The 18,945-nt window shown below is 41.1% G+C and overlaps 1 protein-coding gene across 2 annotated transcripts in view; it reads left to right on the forward strand.

Moving 5' to 3' along the window:
- Nucleotides 1-18,945, forward strand: part of LOC144509159 (myosin-9-like) — a 169,074-nt gene that overhangs the window by 46,891 nt on the left and 103,238 nt on the right. For both annotated transcript variants that reach the window (XM_078237578.1, XM_078237579.1), the window contains exon 3: nt 12,682-12,838. In XM_078237578.1, coding sequence (XP_078093704.1) covers nt 12,682-12,838 — 157 coding nt within the window. The remainder of the gene's footprint in view (nt 1-12,681; nt 12,839-18,945) is intronic.

Consider the following 18,945-nt stretch of genomic DNA (forward strand, 5'->3'; position numbering starts at 1 on the left):
GAGCCCTTAATTCTGTTGTTTTACCATTTTTCCCTACTTTGACCCTAACTGCTGGTGCACTCTGGTATTTGTACACTCTGTCCCTTCCTGTTACACTGGTTATCATTACCCACATTGCTGCACTGCTCTATTGCCTTGTTCTTTAACTCTAGATCTTCCCTCATGTGAAGCCTTCGACCCACTATTTACTTTTAAACCCTCTCTATAGTCCTAGTTATATGATTCACCAGTGTGTTGGTCCCAGTGCCGTTCAGGAGAATGCCGATCAATGGTGTGGCTCTCTTTCCCCAGTACTGGTGCCAGTGCCCAATGAATCAGAACCCATTTCTCCCACACCAATCTTTGAGCCATGCATTCAACTCTAATCTTGTTTACTTTATGTCAATTTGCTCATGGCTCAGATAATCTTGCATAGTATTCATTTTCACTACAACTTTGCAAGATGGTCATGGATCTTCATTATTTTGTAAACTGCAAGTAAAAGTCTGTCTCCCACTCAGCTTCTAGTGGGTAACCCTACTTGCTGTATGCATGCCTGGAATTATTTTGGCCCAAGTACAGCTTTTATCAGTCAAAAGATGCGCCTGGCGGTATACTTGGTGCATCAACTTGGGTGACAGACCTGATCACTCCAGACTCTAGAGTGGGACTTGAATCCACAACACAAAGTGCTACCCACTGCATCCAGCTCAAATATCAAGAAATTGACAGCTAGCACCCATTGGTGAAATACTACAGCCCTCCAAGATCGCAATGTGCCTCCAATTCTGGTCCCTTGCACAATCTCCTGATTTCCAGCACTCCTCCATTGGTGGCTGTGCCTTCAGTTGTCTGGGCATTAAGCTCTGGAATTCTCTCCCTAAACCTCTCTCTCTTTTCCTTTTAAGCCATTGCTTAAAGTTCCATAGCCTGTTCAGTCCCTCTGCTCCCATGCGCAGATTACCCCTCCATTCTCTACAACACCCTAGTTCTTTTCAAATCCAGTTGACCCCATGGCACTAGCTTTTTAAATCATGTGAGCAATCTCCATCCAGTCGTGTGTGTCCCCTCCCCCCAACTATCCCTTCTGGTGCAAAACCTTTCATATCGCTGCATCTGAATTTTTTTTTATTCCTCCACCACCTCCCCCACTGTTTGGTGAGGGTGTAAAAGGTATGGAACCATATTGATGGGTTGATGGATTTGAGATACAAGTCAGCCATGATTTGATTGAAAGGGAAAGGTCGAGGGGCTGAATGGCCTCCTGTTCCTGTGGAATCATTTTCGGTACAGCCAGTGGTGAAAATGTGATTGAAGCAAAGGGAATAAGATGTGTTTGTGAAGAAACTAGACAAACATCGGGGGATGATAGATTTAGATCAGGAAAGATGGGATGCAGCTAAGTGGAACATAAACACTGGCCTGGACTGGTTGGGGTGAATGTTCTGTTCCTGTGCTGCATATTCTGTGCAATCCTATGAAAGGCATTTGCGACACATGGGCCCATTCGCTAGCATGCCAAGGACTAACTAGCATTATATGGCAGTCAATGCTATATCAACAGTGCATCTTCAGTCTACTAATTTTCATTAATTATGAGTCAAGCAGATGTTCAGAATACGATGATTAAAAGATTTCAGATATGCAGTACAGTACACAGATGAACAGGTGTAGATCATTCAGTCCTTCAAACATGTTTTGCCATTTATTGAGGCCATGGTCGATCTGTATTCTGACTCCATCCATCCACCTTAGCTCCATATACATTAATACTCTTGGCTAACAAATTTCTCAATCACAGCTTTAAAATTATAAATTGAGATAGCATCTGTTGCTTTTTGGGGAGACAAGGTTCCACTTTATACCATTGTTTTGTGTGAAGAAGCTATTCTGACCTTTCTTGAATGACCTCCCTAACTTGAAGGTTATGTCCCCTAATCCTCCACCAGCAAAAAAGGTTTCTCTCTTTTCCTTATTTTCAAAATCCTAAAAATTTCAAGCAAATCGCCCGTTTCTTTCTATATTCCAGGGCATACAACTCCTTACTTTCTCATAGTTTAACCCCTGGAGCTCTGGTAATGCTCTGTTGAATCTGTGCTGCACTTTTTCCGTGGCCTATCTATTTCTTGGGTGTGGTGCCTAGACATGTAAACAGTACACCAGCTGTAGTCTAAACGCTACCCAAAGCTGTAATGTAACTTCCTCCTTTCTGTTTTGGCTCTTGAAAGATACTGATTTTTGTTTTGTACGCGATTGCTGCATTTTAATCTTTTGTGTATGTAGATCCCTTTGGATTGCCACTGTACTTGGCTTTTCATCTTTACACACTTGCTGAAATATCCTTTATTGGACCAAAATTGACCTCAAACTTGCACTTAGCTGATCTATCCTGAAATTTGATTATTGTATGATCCTATGCCTGAACAGGAAAGAAAAATCCATGATGATTACCTATTAAACCTTCAGACACTTCTGTAAAACTCTTAGGTTTTTGCATGGGCACTGTTGAAACATTTGCATTGCACTCAAGACTGAATGGTTTAACAGTAAGTTTCACATCTCATTTTCAGATTAGTTAGAATCATAGTTAGGACCACTCTGGCTGTGAGCAGGAGTTAATTGCTTATCCCTAGTTTATCAGATTCTGGATGATGGGTGCTCTGTTAATTTAAAAAATATGAACAGGAAGATGTGTGTTAGTAGGGAATAATAAACTGTTGGGCGGCTGTAAAGAAATAAGGAAAAAACATTTCATAAACATACTGATTGCAGAACAGCTCAGCTTGCATCCTGTTGACTCCAGCTGCTGGGGTACATTCTGGGGATCAAATAGTTTGTTGAACAAAATTGAGGGATAACTGCATTATGGATTTAGTTGAGTGGTTGCCAGAATTGCCAAGTGGTAAATTAAATGTCTTGCCATAGATGTTTACTGCTGCAGTAAGCACTTTGCAATTTCTTTTGTTATAAAGGCTACATTATTTTGAAATTTGAGGGAAGGAAATTTAGATGTCTTCTCTAGGCATCCATAGCAATTTTGAGACCTGGGACCAAGTCCTGTCTCCCATATTTCCTTTTGAATAATTCTGTGCCTTTCTGAAAACAGCAACTCGTGCGTGGTTTGCACAAGTAGCATAAACCTCATTCTCTAAGAGGAGAGACAAATGCATCAATTAAGCTATGCTTCCTGTTCTCGTCTGATGTCCAAAGTTTGGATTTTTGGACAAGGTTCAATGACTATTAATCAGGAGTTGAAAGTTTAGTGTTTTCCTGTTCAATGTTCTCAAATAGAGTTTAGTAAAAGTGTACCAAATTATCTGCCCTGTGTTTAGTCAAGTTAAATAGCAAATCTCAGAAAATTAATGGTGGTTTTAATTTTGAATTGATGAAAAGCTGAGTAAAATATTCTCCATTTGAAGATTTTAATCATTAAGTTTAATCTAAATGAGTCGCTGTGGATGGAGCTCAAACAGGAAACGTCCAATCACTGTGCTGGGGGTGTACTACAGGCCACCCAACAGCCCACGGGAAGTGGAGGAACAGATATGTCAGGAAATTCTGGATATGTGCAGAAAAAATAGGATTGTTGTAGTGGGAGACTTCAATTTCCCTGGTATAGACTGGAAGGTGCTTGGGGCTGGGGGTCTGGACAGGGAGGAATTTGTAAAATGTGTACTGGAAGGTTCTTTGGAACAGTATGTAGATAGCCCAACTAGAGAGGGGGCTATACTGGATCTAGTTCTGGGAAATGAGCCCGGTCAGGTCGTCAGAGTTTCGGTCGGGGAACATGTGGAAAATAGTGACCACAACTCTGTTAACTTTAGGATAGTAATGGACAAGGACGAGTGTTGTCCTAAGGGTAGGGTGCTAGAGTGGGGGAAGGTTAACTATAGCCGGATTAGGCAGGAATTGGTGGCCGTTGATTGGGAGAGGCTGTTCGGGGGGGTAAATCCACGTCTGGCATGTGGGAGTCTTTTAAGGAACAGTTGATAAGGCTGCAGGATAAGCATGTGCCTGTGAAAAGGAAGGATAGGAAAGGTAGGATTCGAGAGCCGTGGATAACCAGGGAAATTGAGGATCTGATCAAAAAGAAAAGAGGCGTACGTTAGGTCCAGAAAACAGATGGAGCTCTGGAGGAATACAGAGAGAGTAGGAAAGAACTCAAACGGGGAGTTAGAAGGGCAAAAAGAGGTCACGAAATGTTCTTGGCAGATAGGATTAAGGAGAATCCTAAGGCATTTTATTCATATGTTAGGAACAAAAGAGTTGTCAGGGAAAAAGTCGGACCTCTCGGGGACAATGGAGGGGAATTATGCTTGGAACCCAAGGGAATAGGGGAGATCCTAAATGAATACTTTGCATCGGTATTCATAAAGGAGAGGGACTTGTTGACTGGGAGTGTCTCGGAGGAAGGTGTTGACCCGTTAGAGAGAATCTCCATTGCAAGGAAGGAAGTGTTAGGTTTTTTAGGTAACATTAAAACTGACAAATCCCCAGGGCCTGATGGCATTTATCCTAGACTGCTCCGGGAGACAAGAGATGTAATTGCTGGGCCTCTGACGGAAATCTTTGTCTCTTCATTGGACACAGGTGAGGTCCCTGAGGATTGGAGGATAGCAAATGTGGTACTGTTATTTAAGAAGGGTAGCAGGGATAACCCGGGTAATTATAGGTCAGTGAGCTTGACGTCCGTGGTAGGGAAGTTGTTGGAGAGGATTCTTAGCGGCAGGATGTACGCGCATTTAGAACGGAACATTCTCATTAGTGACAGACAGCATGGTTTTGTAAGAGGGAGGTCGTGCCTTACAAATTTGGTGGAGTTTTTTGAGGAAGTGACAAAAACGGTTGATGAAGGAAGGGCCGTGGATGTCGTCTATATGGATTTCAGTAAGGCATTTGACAAAGTCCCTCATGGCAGGTTGGTTAAGAAGGTTAAGGCTCATGGGATACAAGGAGAGGTGGCTAGATGGGTAGAAAACTGGCTTGGCCACAGGAGACAGAGGGTAACAGTCGAAGGGTCTTTTTCCGGCTGGAGGTCTGTGAACAGTGGTGTTCCGCAGGGCTCTGTACTGGGACCTCTGCTATTTGTGATATATATAAATGGTTTGGAAGAAGGTGTAACTGGTGTTATCAGCAAGTTTGCGGATGACACTAAGATGGCTGGACTTGCGGATAGCGATGAACATTGTCGGACAATACAGCAGGATATAGATAGGCTGGAAAATTGGGCGGAGAAACGGCAGATGGAATTTAATCCAGATAAATGTGAAGTGATGCATTTTGGAAGAATAGTGTAGGGGGAAGTTAAACAATAAATGGCAGAGCCATCAAGAGTATAGAAACACAGGGACCTAGGTGTGCAAGTCCACAAATCCTTGAAGGTGGCAGCACAGGTGGTGAAGAAGGCATATGGTATGCTTGCCTTTATAGGATGGGGTATAGAGTATAAAAGCTGGAGTCTGATGTTGCAGCTGTATGGAACGCTGGTTAGGCCACATTTGGAGTACTACGTCCAGTTCTGGTCGCCGCATTACCAGAAGGACGTGGAGGCTTTAGAGAGAGAGTGCAGAGAAGGTTTACCAGGATGTTACCTGGTATGGAGGGTCTTAGCTATGAGGGGAGATTGGGTAAACTGGGTTTGTTCTCCCTGGAAAGACGGAGAATGAGGGGAGACCTAATAGAGGTGTACAAAATTATGAAGGGTATAGATAGGGTGAACAGTGGGAAGCTTTTTCCCAGGTCGGAGGTGACGATCATGAGGGGTCACGGGCTCAAGGTGAGAGGGGCGAGGTATAACTCAGATATCAGAGGGACGCTTTTTACACAGTGGTGGGGGCCTGGAATGCGTTGCCAAGTAGGGTGGTGGAGGCAGACACGCTGGCATCGTTTAAGACTTAACTGGATCGTCACATGAGCAGTCTGGGAATGGGAGGATACAAATGAATGGTCTAGTTGGACCAGTGAGCGGCACAGGCTTGGAGGGGCGAAGGGCCTGTTTCCTGTGCTGTACTGTTCTTTGTTCGAGAAATTGCTGATTTATGACTTGCCTGGAAGCTGAATCGATTAATCCAGAATTGTTATCACAATCTATATCCCCTCTTGCTGCCTCAGTGAACATTGAGACAGGTCAGAGTAATGTGGTTGCTGGCAAGTCTGTTAACAGAGGAGGGTTCAAAGCTATAACCTTCTGGGTCAACATGGCTTGCCCGTATGCTATGCTTGGCATTGAATCCTAGGGTAGTGTTTACTGTACTCTGGGTCAGAATAGAGTTATATCTGAAATGTAGACACTTGGTTTAAACTGGCAACTTTGTGTGCAAGCTCACTTTCCCATGTTAAGCATAAAAACAAATGTTGTAGTTTCCTTGCTATTTACTTATTATTTGCTTCAGTATTGTCTATTATTCATAGTGGAATTTGCATGAACTTGAAATAAATACAAATTGCTAGAAATGAAAGGCAATCCTTTTCACATAAAAAAAAAGTGACTGGGGGTGGGTCTTCACCCAAAATGTCACCTTTTTGCCAGATGGTATGTATTCCCAATTTTAAACATTTGCTTAGTTGCAGAAACATTCTGATCCCATTTGTTTGGAAAAACTGTGCCAAGTTCAGGACATTTGAAATTAATTTTGGACCATTGTTGTGCAATCCTTTTTTCAGATTATACCAAAACTACTCCTGGTGTTGGAAGAATGGTAAAACAAAAGCTTCAGCTTTTCAGTTTAGTTAGAAGCATTATTTGCTAAAAGATGGATAGCCCAGAGCCGCTACAAAGGAATGTGATAAAGTTGATGGGAAAGCTTGCTGTTGACTTTAAGAGATTTAATTTTGTTCCCTTCCATACAAGCAGGAGCAAAGACCAGCAATGGATAATTTATTTCATTGTGACATCAAGATTAGCAGAGATCTACACTGCATCTCTGGCTTACTTTTTCATTTTAATGGTTAGTTGAGAATTCCAGTTGATAATTGTTAAATCATCTAAGCAAAAGAAAAATATTCACTTTAATGTTCACCAAGGAGAGGGGCCATGTTTTTGAGAATGAGTGTGATACAGGCGGGAGGAGGTAGATGTTCTGAGGGAAGATGCATTGGCGAATGTTGTTCCTCTGTTCAAGAAAGGAAATAGGAATGACCCTGGTAATTATAGGCCGGTTAGTCTTTCTTCGGTGGTCGGTAAGTTAATGGAAAAGGTCCTGAGGGATAGGATTTACGACCATTTGGAAAGATGCAGCTTAATCTGGGATCGTCAACACTGATTCGTGAAGGGTAAGTCTTGCATCACAAATTTGATTGAATATTTTGAGGAGGTAACTAAGTGTGTCGATGAAGGTAGAGCAATGGATGTCATCTACATGGATTTTAGTAAGGCGTTTGATAAGGTCCCCCATGGTCGGCTCATGAAGAAAGTAAGGAGGTGTGGGATAGAGGGAAATTTGGCCGATTGGATAAGTAACTGGCTATCTCATAGAAAGGAGTGTGACAACACCAGGTTAAAGTCCAACAGGTTTATTTGGTAGCAAACGCCACTAGCTTTCGGAGCGCTGCTCCTTCGTCAGATGGAGTGGAAATCTGCTCTCAAACAGGGCACAGAGACACAAAATCAAGTTACAGAATACAGGTTAGAATGCGAATCTCTACAGCCAACCAGGTCTTAAAGATACAGACAATGCTGAGCAGAAACTGATAGCCAAGTTCCGCACACATGAGGATGGCCTAAACCGGGATGTTGGGTTTATGTCACACTATCAGTAACCCCCACAGCTTGCCTGCTGGACTTGCAGAATCTCACTGGCTTTCCTGTCCGGAGACAATACACATCTCTTTAACCTGTGCTTAATGCTCCCTCCACTCACATTGTCTGTATCTTTAAGACCTGGTTGGCTGTAGAGATTCGCATTCTAATCAGTATTCTGTAACTTGATTTTGTATCTCTGTGCCCTGTTTGAGAGCACATGTCCACTCCATCTGACGAAGGAGCAGCGCTCCGAAAGCTAGTGGCGTTTGCTACCAAATAAACCTGTTGGACTTTAACCTGGTGTTGTTACACTCCTTACTGTGTTTACCCCAGTCCAACGCCGGCATTTCCACATCATATCTCATAGAAGACAGAGGGTGGTGGTGGATGGAAAATTTTCAGACTGGAGACCAGTTACCAGTGCTGTACCACAAGGATCAGTGCTGGATCCTCTGCTATTTGTGATTTTTATAAATAAGTTGGAGGAGGGGCTGAGGGGTGGATCAGTAAATTTGCAGATGACGCCAAGATTGGTGGAGTAGTGGATGAGGTGGAGGGCTGTTGTAGGCTGCAAAGAGACATTGATAGGATGCAGAGCTGGGCCAAAAAATGACAGATGGAGTTTAACCCTGATAAGTGCGAGGTGATTCATTTTGGTAGGACAAATTTGAATGCGGATTACAGGGTCAAAGATCAGGTTCTGAGGAATGTGTAGGAACAGAGATCTTGGGGTTCATATCCACAGATCTCTGAAGGTTGCCACTCAAGTGGATAGAGCCGTGAAGAAGGCCTATAGTGTGTTAGCGTTTATTAACAGGAGGTTGGAGTTTGAGCCGTGGGGTTATGCTGCAACTGTACAGGACCTTGGTGAGACCACATTTGGAATATTGTGTGCAGTTCTGGTCACCTCACTATAACATGGATGTGGAAGCATTGGAGAGAGTGCAGAGGAGATTTACCGGGATGTTGCCTGGTTTGGAGCGTAGGTCTTATGAGGAAAGGTTGAGGGAGCTCGGGCTTTTCTCTTTAGAGCGGAGGAGGATGAGAGACGACTTAATAGAGGTTTATAAGATGATGAGGGGGATAGATAGAGTGGACATTCAGAGACTATTTCCGCGGGTGGATGTAGCTGTTACTAGGGGGCATAACTATAAGGTTCATGGTGGGAGATAGGTTCTTTACTCAGAGTGGTTGGGGTGTGGAATGGACTGCCTGCTGTGATAGTGGAGTTGGACACTTTAGGAACTTTCAAGCGGTTATTGGATAGGCACATGGAGCACACTAGAATGATAGGGAGTGGGATAGCTTGATCTCGGTTTTGAAAAGGTTCGGCACAACATCGTGGGCCGAAGGGCCTGTACTGTGCTGTACTGTTCTGTTGTAGGGAAAAATCCCTTGTACCAGTGCATTCAAGGAGGTCGAGTTGCAAGGCAAGATTCAAAGCGTTTTTCTTTATTGTACAATTACTGGGATCCCAGGGAGAACCGCGTAGCCAGCTCAGAAACAGTGGCTTGGCCACGTTGATCTCAATAGTTACACATTTGCTCTGGATATTTCTAGGAATCCAAATTCGAGCGGGAACATTTGCTCATACATTTTTACAATACCTAAAAAGTGGCCTGTCTGGTCAGGAAGTTCCCTGGGAGACTTGTCAATTTGCATCTGTATGGTGTGTGTCCGTGTTAATGGGACTGCCTGTTCTTGCCCCGGTGTTTTAATATGGTTCCCATTATCCTCTCGATGTGTCCCCTTATCTAAATCGACCTCTGATGTTTTGTGTCTGTATTCTATGCTTGCGAGATTAGGTGTTAATGTCATTTTGTCCTGTGTAGGGGGATTTAATCTAATCTTTTATTCTTTTTATCCTGGTTTATTAAGTTTCTTTGCCTGCCTTGGCCATTTTATTCCCGTAATATTTTATTGACAGTACGGTTATGCCATATATCCCACTGCCGGGTCTTGACTCGCAGATATCCCGATCTTCTGGCCAAGGGCCGGTTTAAAATGCAGCTTCGTGCTGTTGCTGGGCAGAATAAGGATCTTTTGTCAGCTGTGAAATTAAAGGTGTCTCAGCTGTGCAGAGGGGGATTTAAACAAATGTCCATTCGGGTGTTCCCCTCTGCATTGTGGGCACGTTATGAATGGTGCCAATCAGTCCAATAAATGAATATGTTTAATGAGGTGAATATTGATGAGATAATAAAAATATGGCTTTTGGAAAATGGCCTACTTCAGTTCTATGTTCTATGTTCTAATGTTGAGATCAACTGGATGAATACCTGTGACAAGAAACTATAGTTTACAAAGATCCACTCAGACATCTGATTAAACTTGCCATGAGCAGTGGGCTGAATTTGAAATAGTCTTTCCCTATTATTCCTCTGGTAGTGATCTTGCGAGTGTATATGTACATAATAAATTCCAAACTAATGATTTGGGAAAAGGATGCAATAATTGTGATTTCCTTGTTTTCATGTCATCTGACCTTGCATTACTGCGTCTTTATTATGTCCCTACAATAGAATGAAGATTATGACTACCTTTTTCATTCGCAGGAAGTTACACAAAACTGAGCACTAACACTGTATACTTTTTCCCCTCACCCTTTCTGCAGTCACTCATTCTTGCTTGGGAGTGTTCCTACTGATACAACCACTACTTCATCAAAATAACAATTTTCACTTGTAATCGAAGACAAATGCACATTACACCATGGGTCACTGGATTCTGATGAGGAAAAGGAAATGAGGGTTGTACCTTTTTCACTAACAAGCACTGATCAATTATATCATCTACTGCTTTACTTAATACCTGGAACACTGCTATTTGGGTGGCTCAGTAAATCTATTTTTGACTGAACCTTGGGGAACCAAGTAATGCTAATTTTACTTTTACATTTTTTCCACCATATGATGGCTTTAAAGTCATAGATCATGGTCTCCTAAATTTTCAACTCGGGTATTTGACTTGATATTCCATTCAAAATGACAAATCTTGGCTGCATTGCCAAATAAACTATAAATGCTTTGTAAGCTTCAACGTTTTGCTAGTTTTAGGACCATGTGTATTTGTCTATAAAATACCTCTAACTTGAGTAAAATTATTTTTGTAGTTTCCCTTCAGGGGGCTTAAAGGATAAACATGCTTTCAAGCATTGTTTTACAGTTCCTCAGATGCTGGGTATTCTCTAGTACCTGCCTTTAAGATAAAGTTGTGCATGTAGGAGTCTTGGTGTAATAATGGAATATTGAATGGGTTTATCATAGCCACACTCGCGTATGGCACTGGCTGTGGATCATGAAGAACTTGGTTTTTAACATCAGTGTCCTTCCTCTAGAGCGAACCAAAGTCTTCAATTAATTTCATTAGAGATTGTATTGTAGGAGAATTGAAAACAGCTGGTCTGGCGTTTGGATAATTGTTTTGAAACCAAACTTGGTTACTTTGAAATATTTTGGGCATGAAACCTTACCTGGTGAGTTTTGCAATGGGATGCAATTCTGTTGCACAGGATTGTTTACATTGTTTACCACAGTCCTGAAGGCATTTAAGTACATGTTGAGTCTTGACCACGTGATGTAGTGAAATGTTAACCTTGAGAGTGAGCAGGTATCTGAACTGGCTGAAGGCACTTATCCTAATAAAAGAAACAAGAACAAACTTGCATCTATGCAGCATCCTTTACAACCTAAGAATGTTCCAAAGTACTTTTGAAGTGTAGTTCTGTTTGTATTGTAGAATCACAAGTCTGGTTTCTTTAATTCAATGATAGACTCTAAACACAGCAGCCATGAATTCCCTTTCAACATTTGAGTGACTAAGCAAAGCTACAGATCAGTGTGAAAAGTTACAGAAGCAAATTACTATGGGTGCTGAAAATTCAGAATTGAGCAGAAATTGTTGGAACTACTCAGGTTCTGCAACATCTGCAGAGAGAGAAATGTTTCAGGTTAATGGTTAAACAGATTTTGGGTCCCAAGGGGGAAAAAAAAACTTCCTACCTCCATGGATCTTGTACAAAGTCCAAATTTGGAGGCAGTACAGGCCAGTTCCAACCATTGGCTGACCATAAGGGCCATGTTGGATTCTGAATTCCTGCTCATGTGAAATTGATCCATTTCCATTGCCTATTTAAAACAATTGTGAGCAGCATTATTAAAGTTTCAGACTGTTTTTACATGTAAATTGATTGAATTTAGGTCTGCATTTTACATTTTCTGTTGAACTTAGTTTGTCTGCATCCTTCTAGGCATTGAATTCTTGCTTAAGATACATGGGAACCAGTTTTTCTCCAATTACCATGTCCAAATAATCGTAAACAATGTATTATCATCACTGATGAATTTTAGTGAACTATACATTTGCAGGGATTGTTGCAATTGAGCCTAACCCTGCTTTACAGGAACAGAGGGGAAGCTGAAAAAATCCAGGTCTGCCAACATCTATCAGGAGAGAAACTAGCATTTACAGATGTAAACTTCTGGCGATGGTTGTTATATTTGGTGATAAGGAACAACAGCCCTTGTGATGACTACTGCAGTTGAGATTAATTTAACAAGAGGTTGAATGTGGGACATTTGTGGTTCAGGTGCTCATTGGATAAACCTAGAGACATTAAAAGAGACACGGATTTAACCTTATTCTCCAAGTTTAGCAGTTGCCTTTTAAGTACCTCTTTAAATTTAAAATATGCAAGTATGGTATAAGACTATAAGGTGTGGGAGCAGAAGGAGACAATTTGGCCCATTGAATCTCCTCTGTCATTCAATGAGATCATGACTGATCTGATATGATGATCCTCAACACTTTGCCACCTTATCGCCATAACCCTTGATTCCCTTACTGATTAATCTGTCTACTTCAACCTTGAATATACTTAACTACCCAGCCTCTACAGCCCTCATTATAAATAATATACAGTAATGGTAAAAGGTGTTTAACTTTGTCTTTATTGTTTTTAGACTTACTCAGGTCTTTTCTGTGTGGTGATCAATCCATACAAAAATCTGCCTATCTACACGGAGGAGATTGTTGAGATGTACAAGGGAAAAAAGCGACATGAGTTGCCACCTCACATTTATGCCATTACAGACACTGCCTACAGGAGCATGTTGCAAGGTGAGGATATTGCTGAAGTACTTTGGTAGCAAACAGTTAATTTATTATAGCTATGATTGCAGAGCATTCCTCTTGGTTCTGTTTGTGACAGTAATCTGTACTAATTTAGCACTATTTTTTGGTTTAATATTTTCTGGTTACGTTTTCTCTTAATTTCCGTTGAAAATGTATGATTCCATGCTAATGCAGGGTTCCAGGAAACCAGTCATCTGGTATTGGTTCCAGATGTTGCCAATTTATACACAAGTATCAACAATCAATGTCAGTAGGCTATTTGTCTCAAAACAAGTATTTTTGTCTTTATTGGTTCACCATTACTCTCATTGTGTCCATGCGTACACACTTCCAGTAGGAGTTGCCATTAGCAATCTGGAATGGACCCTGATCACTTTTTTCTGCTTTCAGTTTTTCAAATGTTAAAACTACAAAATGTGTGGAGAGACTGTGAAACTGGGTTTGTTCTCGAGCAGAGACGGTTAAGGGGAGGTTCTGTAGAGTTTTTCAAAATTAAGGGGTTTTGATCGAGTAGATGGGGAATAGTTGTTTGCAGCAGTGGGAAAGCCAGTAGCCAGAGGACCCAGATTTTAGCTAATTCACAAGAATCAGAGAGAGATATCTTTTAACACGAGATGCAGTGTACCCAAAAAGGTAACGGGAGCAGATTCAGTAGTACCTTTCGAAGGGGAATTTGATATATACTGACAAAGAAAATGTAGGGGTCTGGGGTAAGCGCAAGGGAGTGGTATCAATTGTTGATAACGTTCAATGAGTTGAGACAGGCATATTGATTCCGAGACGAGACAAAGTAGCTATCTGAATTTTGAGATTGAGTTGCTGCCTGCAGTTTAAAAAAAATCTCAGACAATGCTGCCACCATTTTAAAATCCATAGTTGGATGATATCTCAAAGCTGCTTATTCTGTGAGGTTCTACAGTAAATTTATTTTTATATTCACTATTCATATAACAATGGTTTGGAACCTAAAGTCAATTAGGCATTGAAGATATTTTATAAAATGTTGGAAACCGAGCAATTGAGGAAGTATTTGAGGAACCAATAGACAAGTGGAAGTTTCAGGTGTGGACCATTCTGTTGATGGCTCCACATCAGAAACAAACTCTATTTTCTTCACAGCATCTGACCTGAGTGTCTTTGGTATAATGTGTTTGTTACAGGTTTTGAAAGTCTGCAGGATATTCCATTTTGCACAGCGCATTGGAACACTGACAATGGTTAGGATGATCTCATCCCTTGTGTTTAGGCTTTTATTGGGTGTGGCAATGCAGCTTCCCTATTTGTGCCTTGAAGCGGCATAATGGATAATTAGAAGGAAGGGCAAACTTTTAAATCTAGAATGACTTTGTAGTAGTTAGTACTCTTAAAGGAGTGGCCAAAGTCAGTTCTCATTAGAAATAAAGCCAACCATAAAATTGTAGATTTACCTTTTGCAGTTTGTCATGATGGCTTTCAAAACAGATTTATCCTGTAATTAAGATAATTCAACCTGCTGGTACCTGAATGCACTTTTTTAGATTGTCTAGCATTTGTTACCAGGGACACTTGTATGTTTTAATTTTTCTGTCCTATATTTCACTTTGCAGAATTGAAATTTTAAGTGGTTATTGCCCCTGTCTTAATATCCTCCTCTAAAGAATCTCCTTTTAAACACCCTTCACACACCAGTAGATAGACTGACCAGAGGTCAGTATATAGTCAGGAAGTAATGTCCCTGAGAATTCTTAACATTGACTCTGGACCCCATGAAGCTTCAGAGCATCAGGTCAAACATGGGCAATGAAAATTCCTGCTGATAATCTCCTTCAGCAAATGAATCAGCATTTTTCCATAATGAACACTGCTTTGAAGAAACAGTGAGGATAGCAATAGCACAATGTACTCTGGGTGAGGACTTTAAAATATATCACTAAAAATGACTCGGTAGCACCACTGCTAATGGCCTGGTGGAGTACTGGAGGATATAGATGTCATACTAAGGTTGCAACAGGTGGTGAGAGAACCAACACAAGGGGAAAACCTACTTGACCACCTCCTCCTCAAATTTTCCAGCAGCAGGTGCACCTTCCCATGATGCCCTATTGGTAGAAGTGACCACTGCACTGTCCTTGTGGCGATAGTCACATCTTCACACTGAAAATGCACTCGCATTGTGTTGTGCCACAAACTCCTCCATGCTAAATGGGATATATTCAGAACAAACTTAACAGATCAAACTAAGCATCCATGAGGTGTAGTGATCATCGTTAACAACAAAATTGTATTCCACTGTGTAACCTCATGGCTTGGCATATCCCTCATTCTAGCCTTGCATTAAGCCAGGGGCCAACCTTAGTCCAGTGAGGAGTCTAGTAATACATGTAAGAATCCCAGCACTGAATGTAAATTAAAATGAGGTTTTAAGTTGATGAAGCTTCCACGTGGGATTTCATGCATGCTAAACAATGGAAGCAGCATTTAGAGACAGCAGTAGATCAAATTAGTAGGGTCTAGTACTGCTACATAAGTTTTGAAGGAGGACAATGATACAAGCAACAGAAGAAGATGGCTTCCCGAGCGTACCCATCCTCAGCAATAGGGGAGTCCAGCACAAGAAGGCAAAAATCAAGGCTGAAGCGTCTGCAGTCATTTTCAACCAGAGTGGGTGATCCATCTTGGCCTCTTCCTGAGGTCTCCCAATCATAGATGCCAGTCTTCAGCCAGTTCAGTTCATTCTAGGTGATGGCAAGAAACAGTTGTGTGCACTGAACACAGCCAAGGCCACAAGTCTTCACAGCATCCTTAAAAACATGCTCCAAAACTTGCACATCTAGTCAGCTGTTCCAGTACAATTGCAACAATGGGATATATTCAATAAAGTAGAAACTGCCTAGAATGCATTTTGCACTGAAAAATTCATTCTGGTTTTTATTGCCCCATTATCCTTTTCTCAATCAAGCATGGGCAAGGAAATGTCCCACTGATTGCTGTGTTCTGACCTTCCCCAGCTCACTCCTGAATCAGTTCTCCATGTTGAACACCATTGTGGATAACAAATGCACAGAGTGAATATCAGTTAGATTCAGTCCCATCAGACTATTCTCTGCAGCTACATTTCACAGTGCAGTGTGCAGTGCCATCAAGATAGATGTACTACAGCAACTTACCATGCCTTCAAAGCACTTTCCAAACCTCCAACCTTTACTACACATAAGGACAAGGGCAACAGGCACATGGAAACGACATCACATCCAAACTCTCCTCCAATTAGCGCACACCATGTTACTAGGCCTAAACCCTGGTATTTGCTCACCTACCAGCAGTGTTGCACTTTCACCACAGGCTGCAATAATTCAAGAATGCAATTCATCACCACCACCCCGGAACAATTAAGTGTGGACAATAAATGTAGACCCAACCAGTGATGAGCACATCTCGTGAATAAAATATTTTAGAGAGGTTTGCACAAGAGGCATTTTATGTATAATTTTGATTACTTTGGGCTGTTTATTTGCATTTACTGATGCAGTTGGCTGATAGTCATACTGATGTTTGCTTAGTAAGTGATGGGGAGCAAGACATATAGAGATAATCTCCCTTCGAACTAGTGTAATCCATGTTCATCGTTGCTCCCAGGCAGTGGCAAAGGTATACCTGAGCTACTGGACACTGGCTTCTTCTCTTCACTTCTCATGATAGAAGCATCATATAATTGTTCCAACATCATGCGTTGCTTCACACAACCTTTTGCTCAGTTGTTTTATTCAACAACACTGCTTGTTTTGTTTTAACTTCAATGTTTTTCATCAATGTTAAACTAATTCTATCATTGACTTGTGGCATGTGAATTCGCTTCAAGAGGGAAGAGGTGAAAGTTTGTAAGATGGGGATGACAGCTGGGGAGCTAAAGTGAAAAATGGAACATTGTTTGGAACCCATGTTAAGTGTCTTCAGTAGAGAAATTGTAGGATTCTGCTGCTTTGGGTTTTCATGCAGGCACATGTGGGAGTTAGCAGTTTGTCATGGGGTCTTGTTGAGGCATGAGAGTTGATCACAAAACATGCAGAATTTGATTGTATTTAAAATTGCAGGAATATCACTTTGCAATGCAAGAAATATAGCAGCTTGTTGTGACAAGTTGTCTTTTAACCCCAAAATAGTTGCTGCAGGATATTGAATTTGGGGTTGTACGAGCAGGCTGATGACTCAAGCATGCTGTTGTGTTTTTTCCTTATATGGTGAAGCTTGACAAATGCATCACATGCAAATATAGGTGAAGGATAAGGTTGGCAGTTGCGTGCAGGATGTGGTGAATCATGTGGGGGTGGGGTTGGGGAAGGCTGTCATGTAACTAAAATTGTACTGCCTTCAGCGTATATTGTGAAAATAATTTTGAGTATCTTAGCATTATTCTTTAACTTTCTGACCGACATAGAACTGAAACAGTCCTAACCAGTTGAAAATAACATTTTGCATGTAACTAGTGTACTTTTTTCTGATCTATCTTGATCTCATCTGCATCTTTGACAGAGTATCACCCCATCATCCTCCAGTGACCCGTCCCCACTGATTGATTGAAAAACAGAAATGTTGGAAATACTTTGCAGTTTGGGCAACATTTGTGGAGAGAAAAACAATTCGCGTTTTAGATTGTACTTCAAATTCTATAACATCTCAATAAAATTGGCCACTGCCAAAATTAATTTGCAATTTCCTCCAAATAAACATTAGAAATGTTAAATGCTTTATTTGGCTTTGTTGAAGTTTCTGTACCCATGTCCACTTGTTTTTAACCAGAAATTTAAAAATTCAACTGCAAGTATAGGATTATAGAATCCCTACAGTATAGAAGGAGGCCATTTGGCCCTTTGGATTTGCACCAACCACAATCCCACCAAGGCCCTATCCCTGTAACCCCACATATTCACCCTGTTAATTCCCCCGACACTAAGGGACAATTGAACATGGCCAATTCACCTAACTTACACATCTTTGGACTGTGGGAGGAAACTGGAGCTCCCAGAGGAAACTTATGCAGACATGGGGAGAACGTGCAAACTCCACACAGTGACCCAAACCTGGGTCCCTGGTGCTGTGAGGTAGCAATGCTAACCACTGTGCCAAGCAGGTCTAGCAGTAAGAAGGATGCTTCAATAATCTGTAACCCCTTTATTTAATTTGCCATTGGAGTGTATTAAATTGTAAGCACGCACTATCCTAAATGTTTTTTTAGCTACTGAGTGTTGGGTCAGATATTTGAGGTTTTTGAATAATTGGGAAAGATTTTGGAGAGCAAGAGCTTAACAAAAAATAATTTTGGTGGTGGCTGATTTTATTGAGATGTTGTAGAATTTGAAATGCAATCTTTTTGTAGATTCACGTGGATAAAATTTAACCTCTGGATAAAAACAGAAAATATTGGAAATACTCAGGTCTGGCAGTGTCTGTGAAGAAAGAAACATTTCCGGTCAATGATCTAATCTAGAGAGCTGGGTAAGAAATTCGGAATTGAAAATGATTAGACCAATCTTGACTTCCAAAATGGATCTGTGGTTAAACTATTGTCATGTGACAAATTCTGCAGTATTTTCCTGCAGTCAAATCTTTCGATATGCAGATTTGAAATTAGGTCACTTTGACCAGGCAACACTGAGGGAGTGTTACACTGTTGGAAATGCCATCTTTCAAATCACATCTTTCAAATCACATTATACACCGTCTCCCCTGTCAGATGTACTTAAAAGATCTCTTAGCTCTATTTGAAGAAGTGTAGAGGTGTTCTTTGTCCTGGCCAATATTAATTCTTTGAATCAACATCACAAATATATTATCTGTTCATGTATTTTGATGCTGTATGCGTGACCTTGCTTGTGTATTAAATGACAGCCATTAAAACAGTGACTGGACTTCAAAAATATTTCCTTGGCTATCAAGTGCTTTGAGACATCTTGAGGTCATAAAAGGCGTTACTTAAATACCAATTCTTTCCTTTATCTTTGTTTTTCCTCAAAAATGGCAAAGGTTAGTAATTAACTGCCCAAGACAATTCCCAAAAAACTCTCCTAATACAGTTCTTAAGTGTCCTTTTTGCTGTTGTCACTTATGGAGAAACA

This window comes from Mustelus asterias, chromosome 21, assembly GCF_964213995.1.
Source record: "Mustelus asterias chromosome 21, sMusAst1.hap1.1, whole genome shotgun sequence".
Classification (NCBI taxonomy): Eukaryota; Metazoa; Chordata; class Chondrichthyes; order Carcharhiniformes; family Triakidae; genus Mustelus; species Mustelus asterias.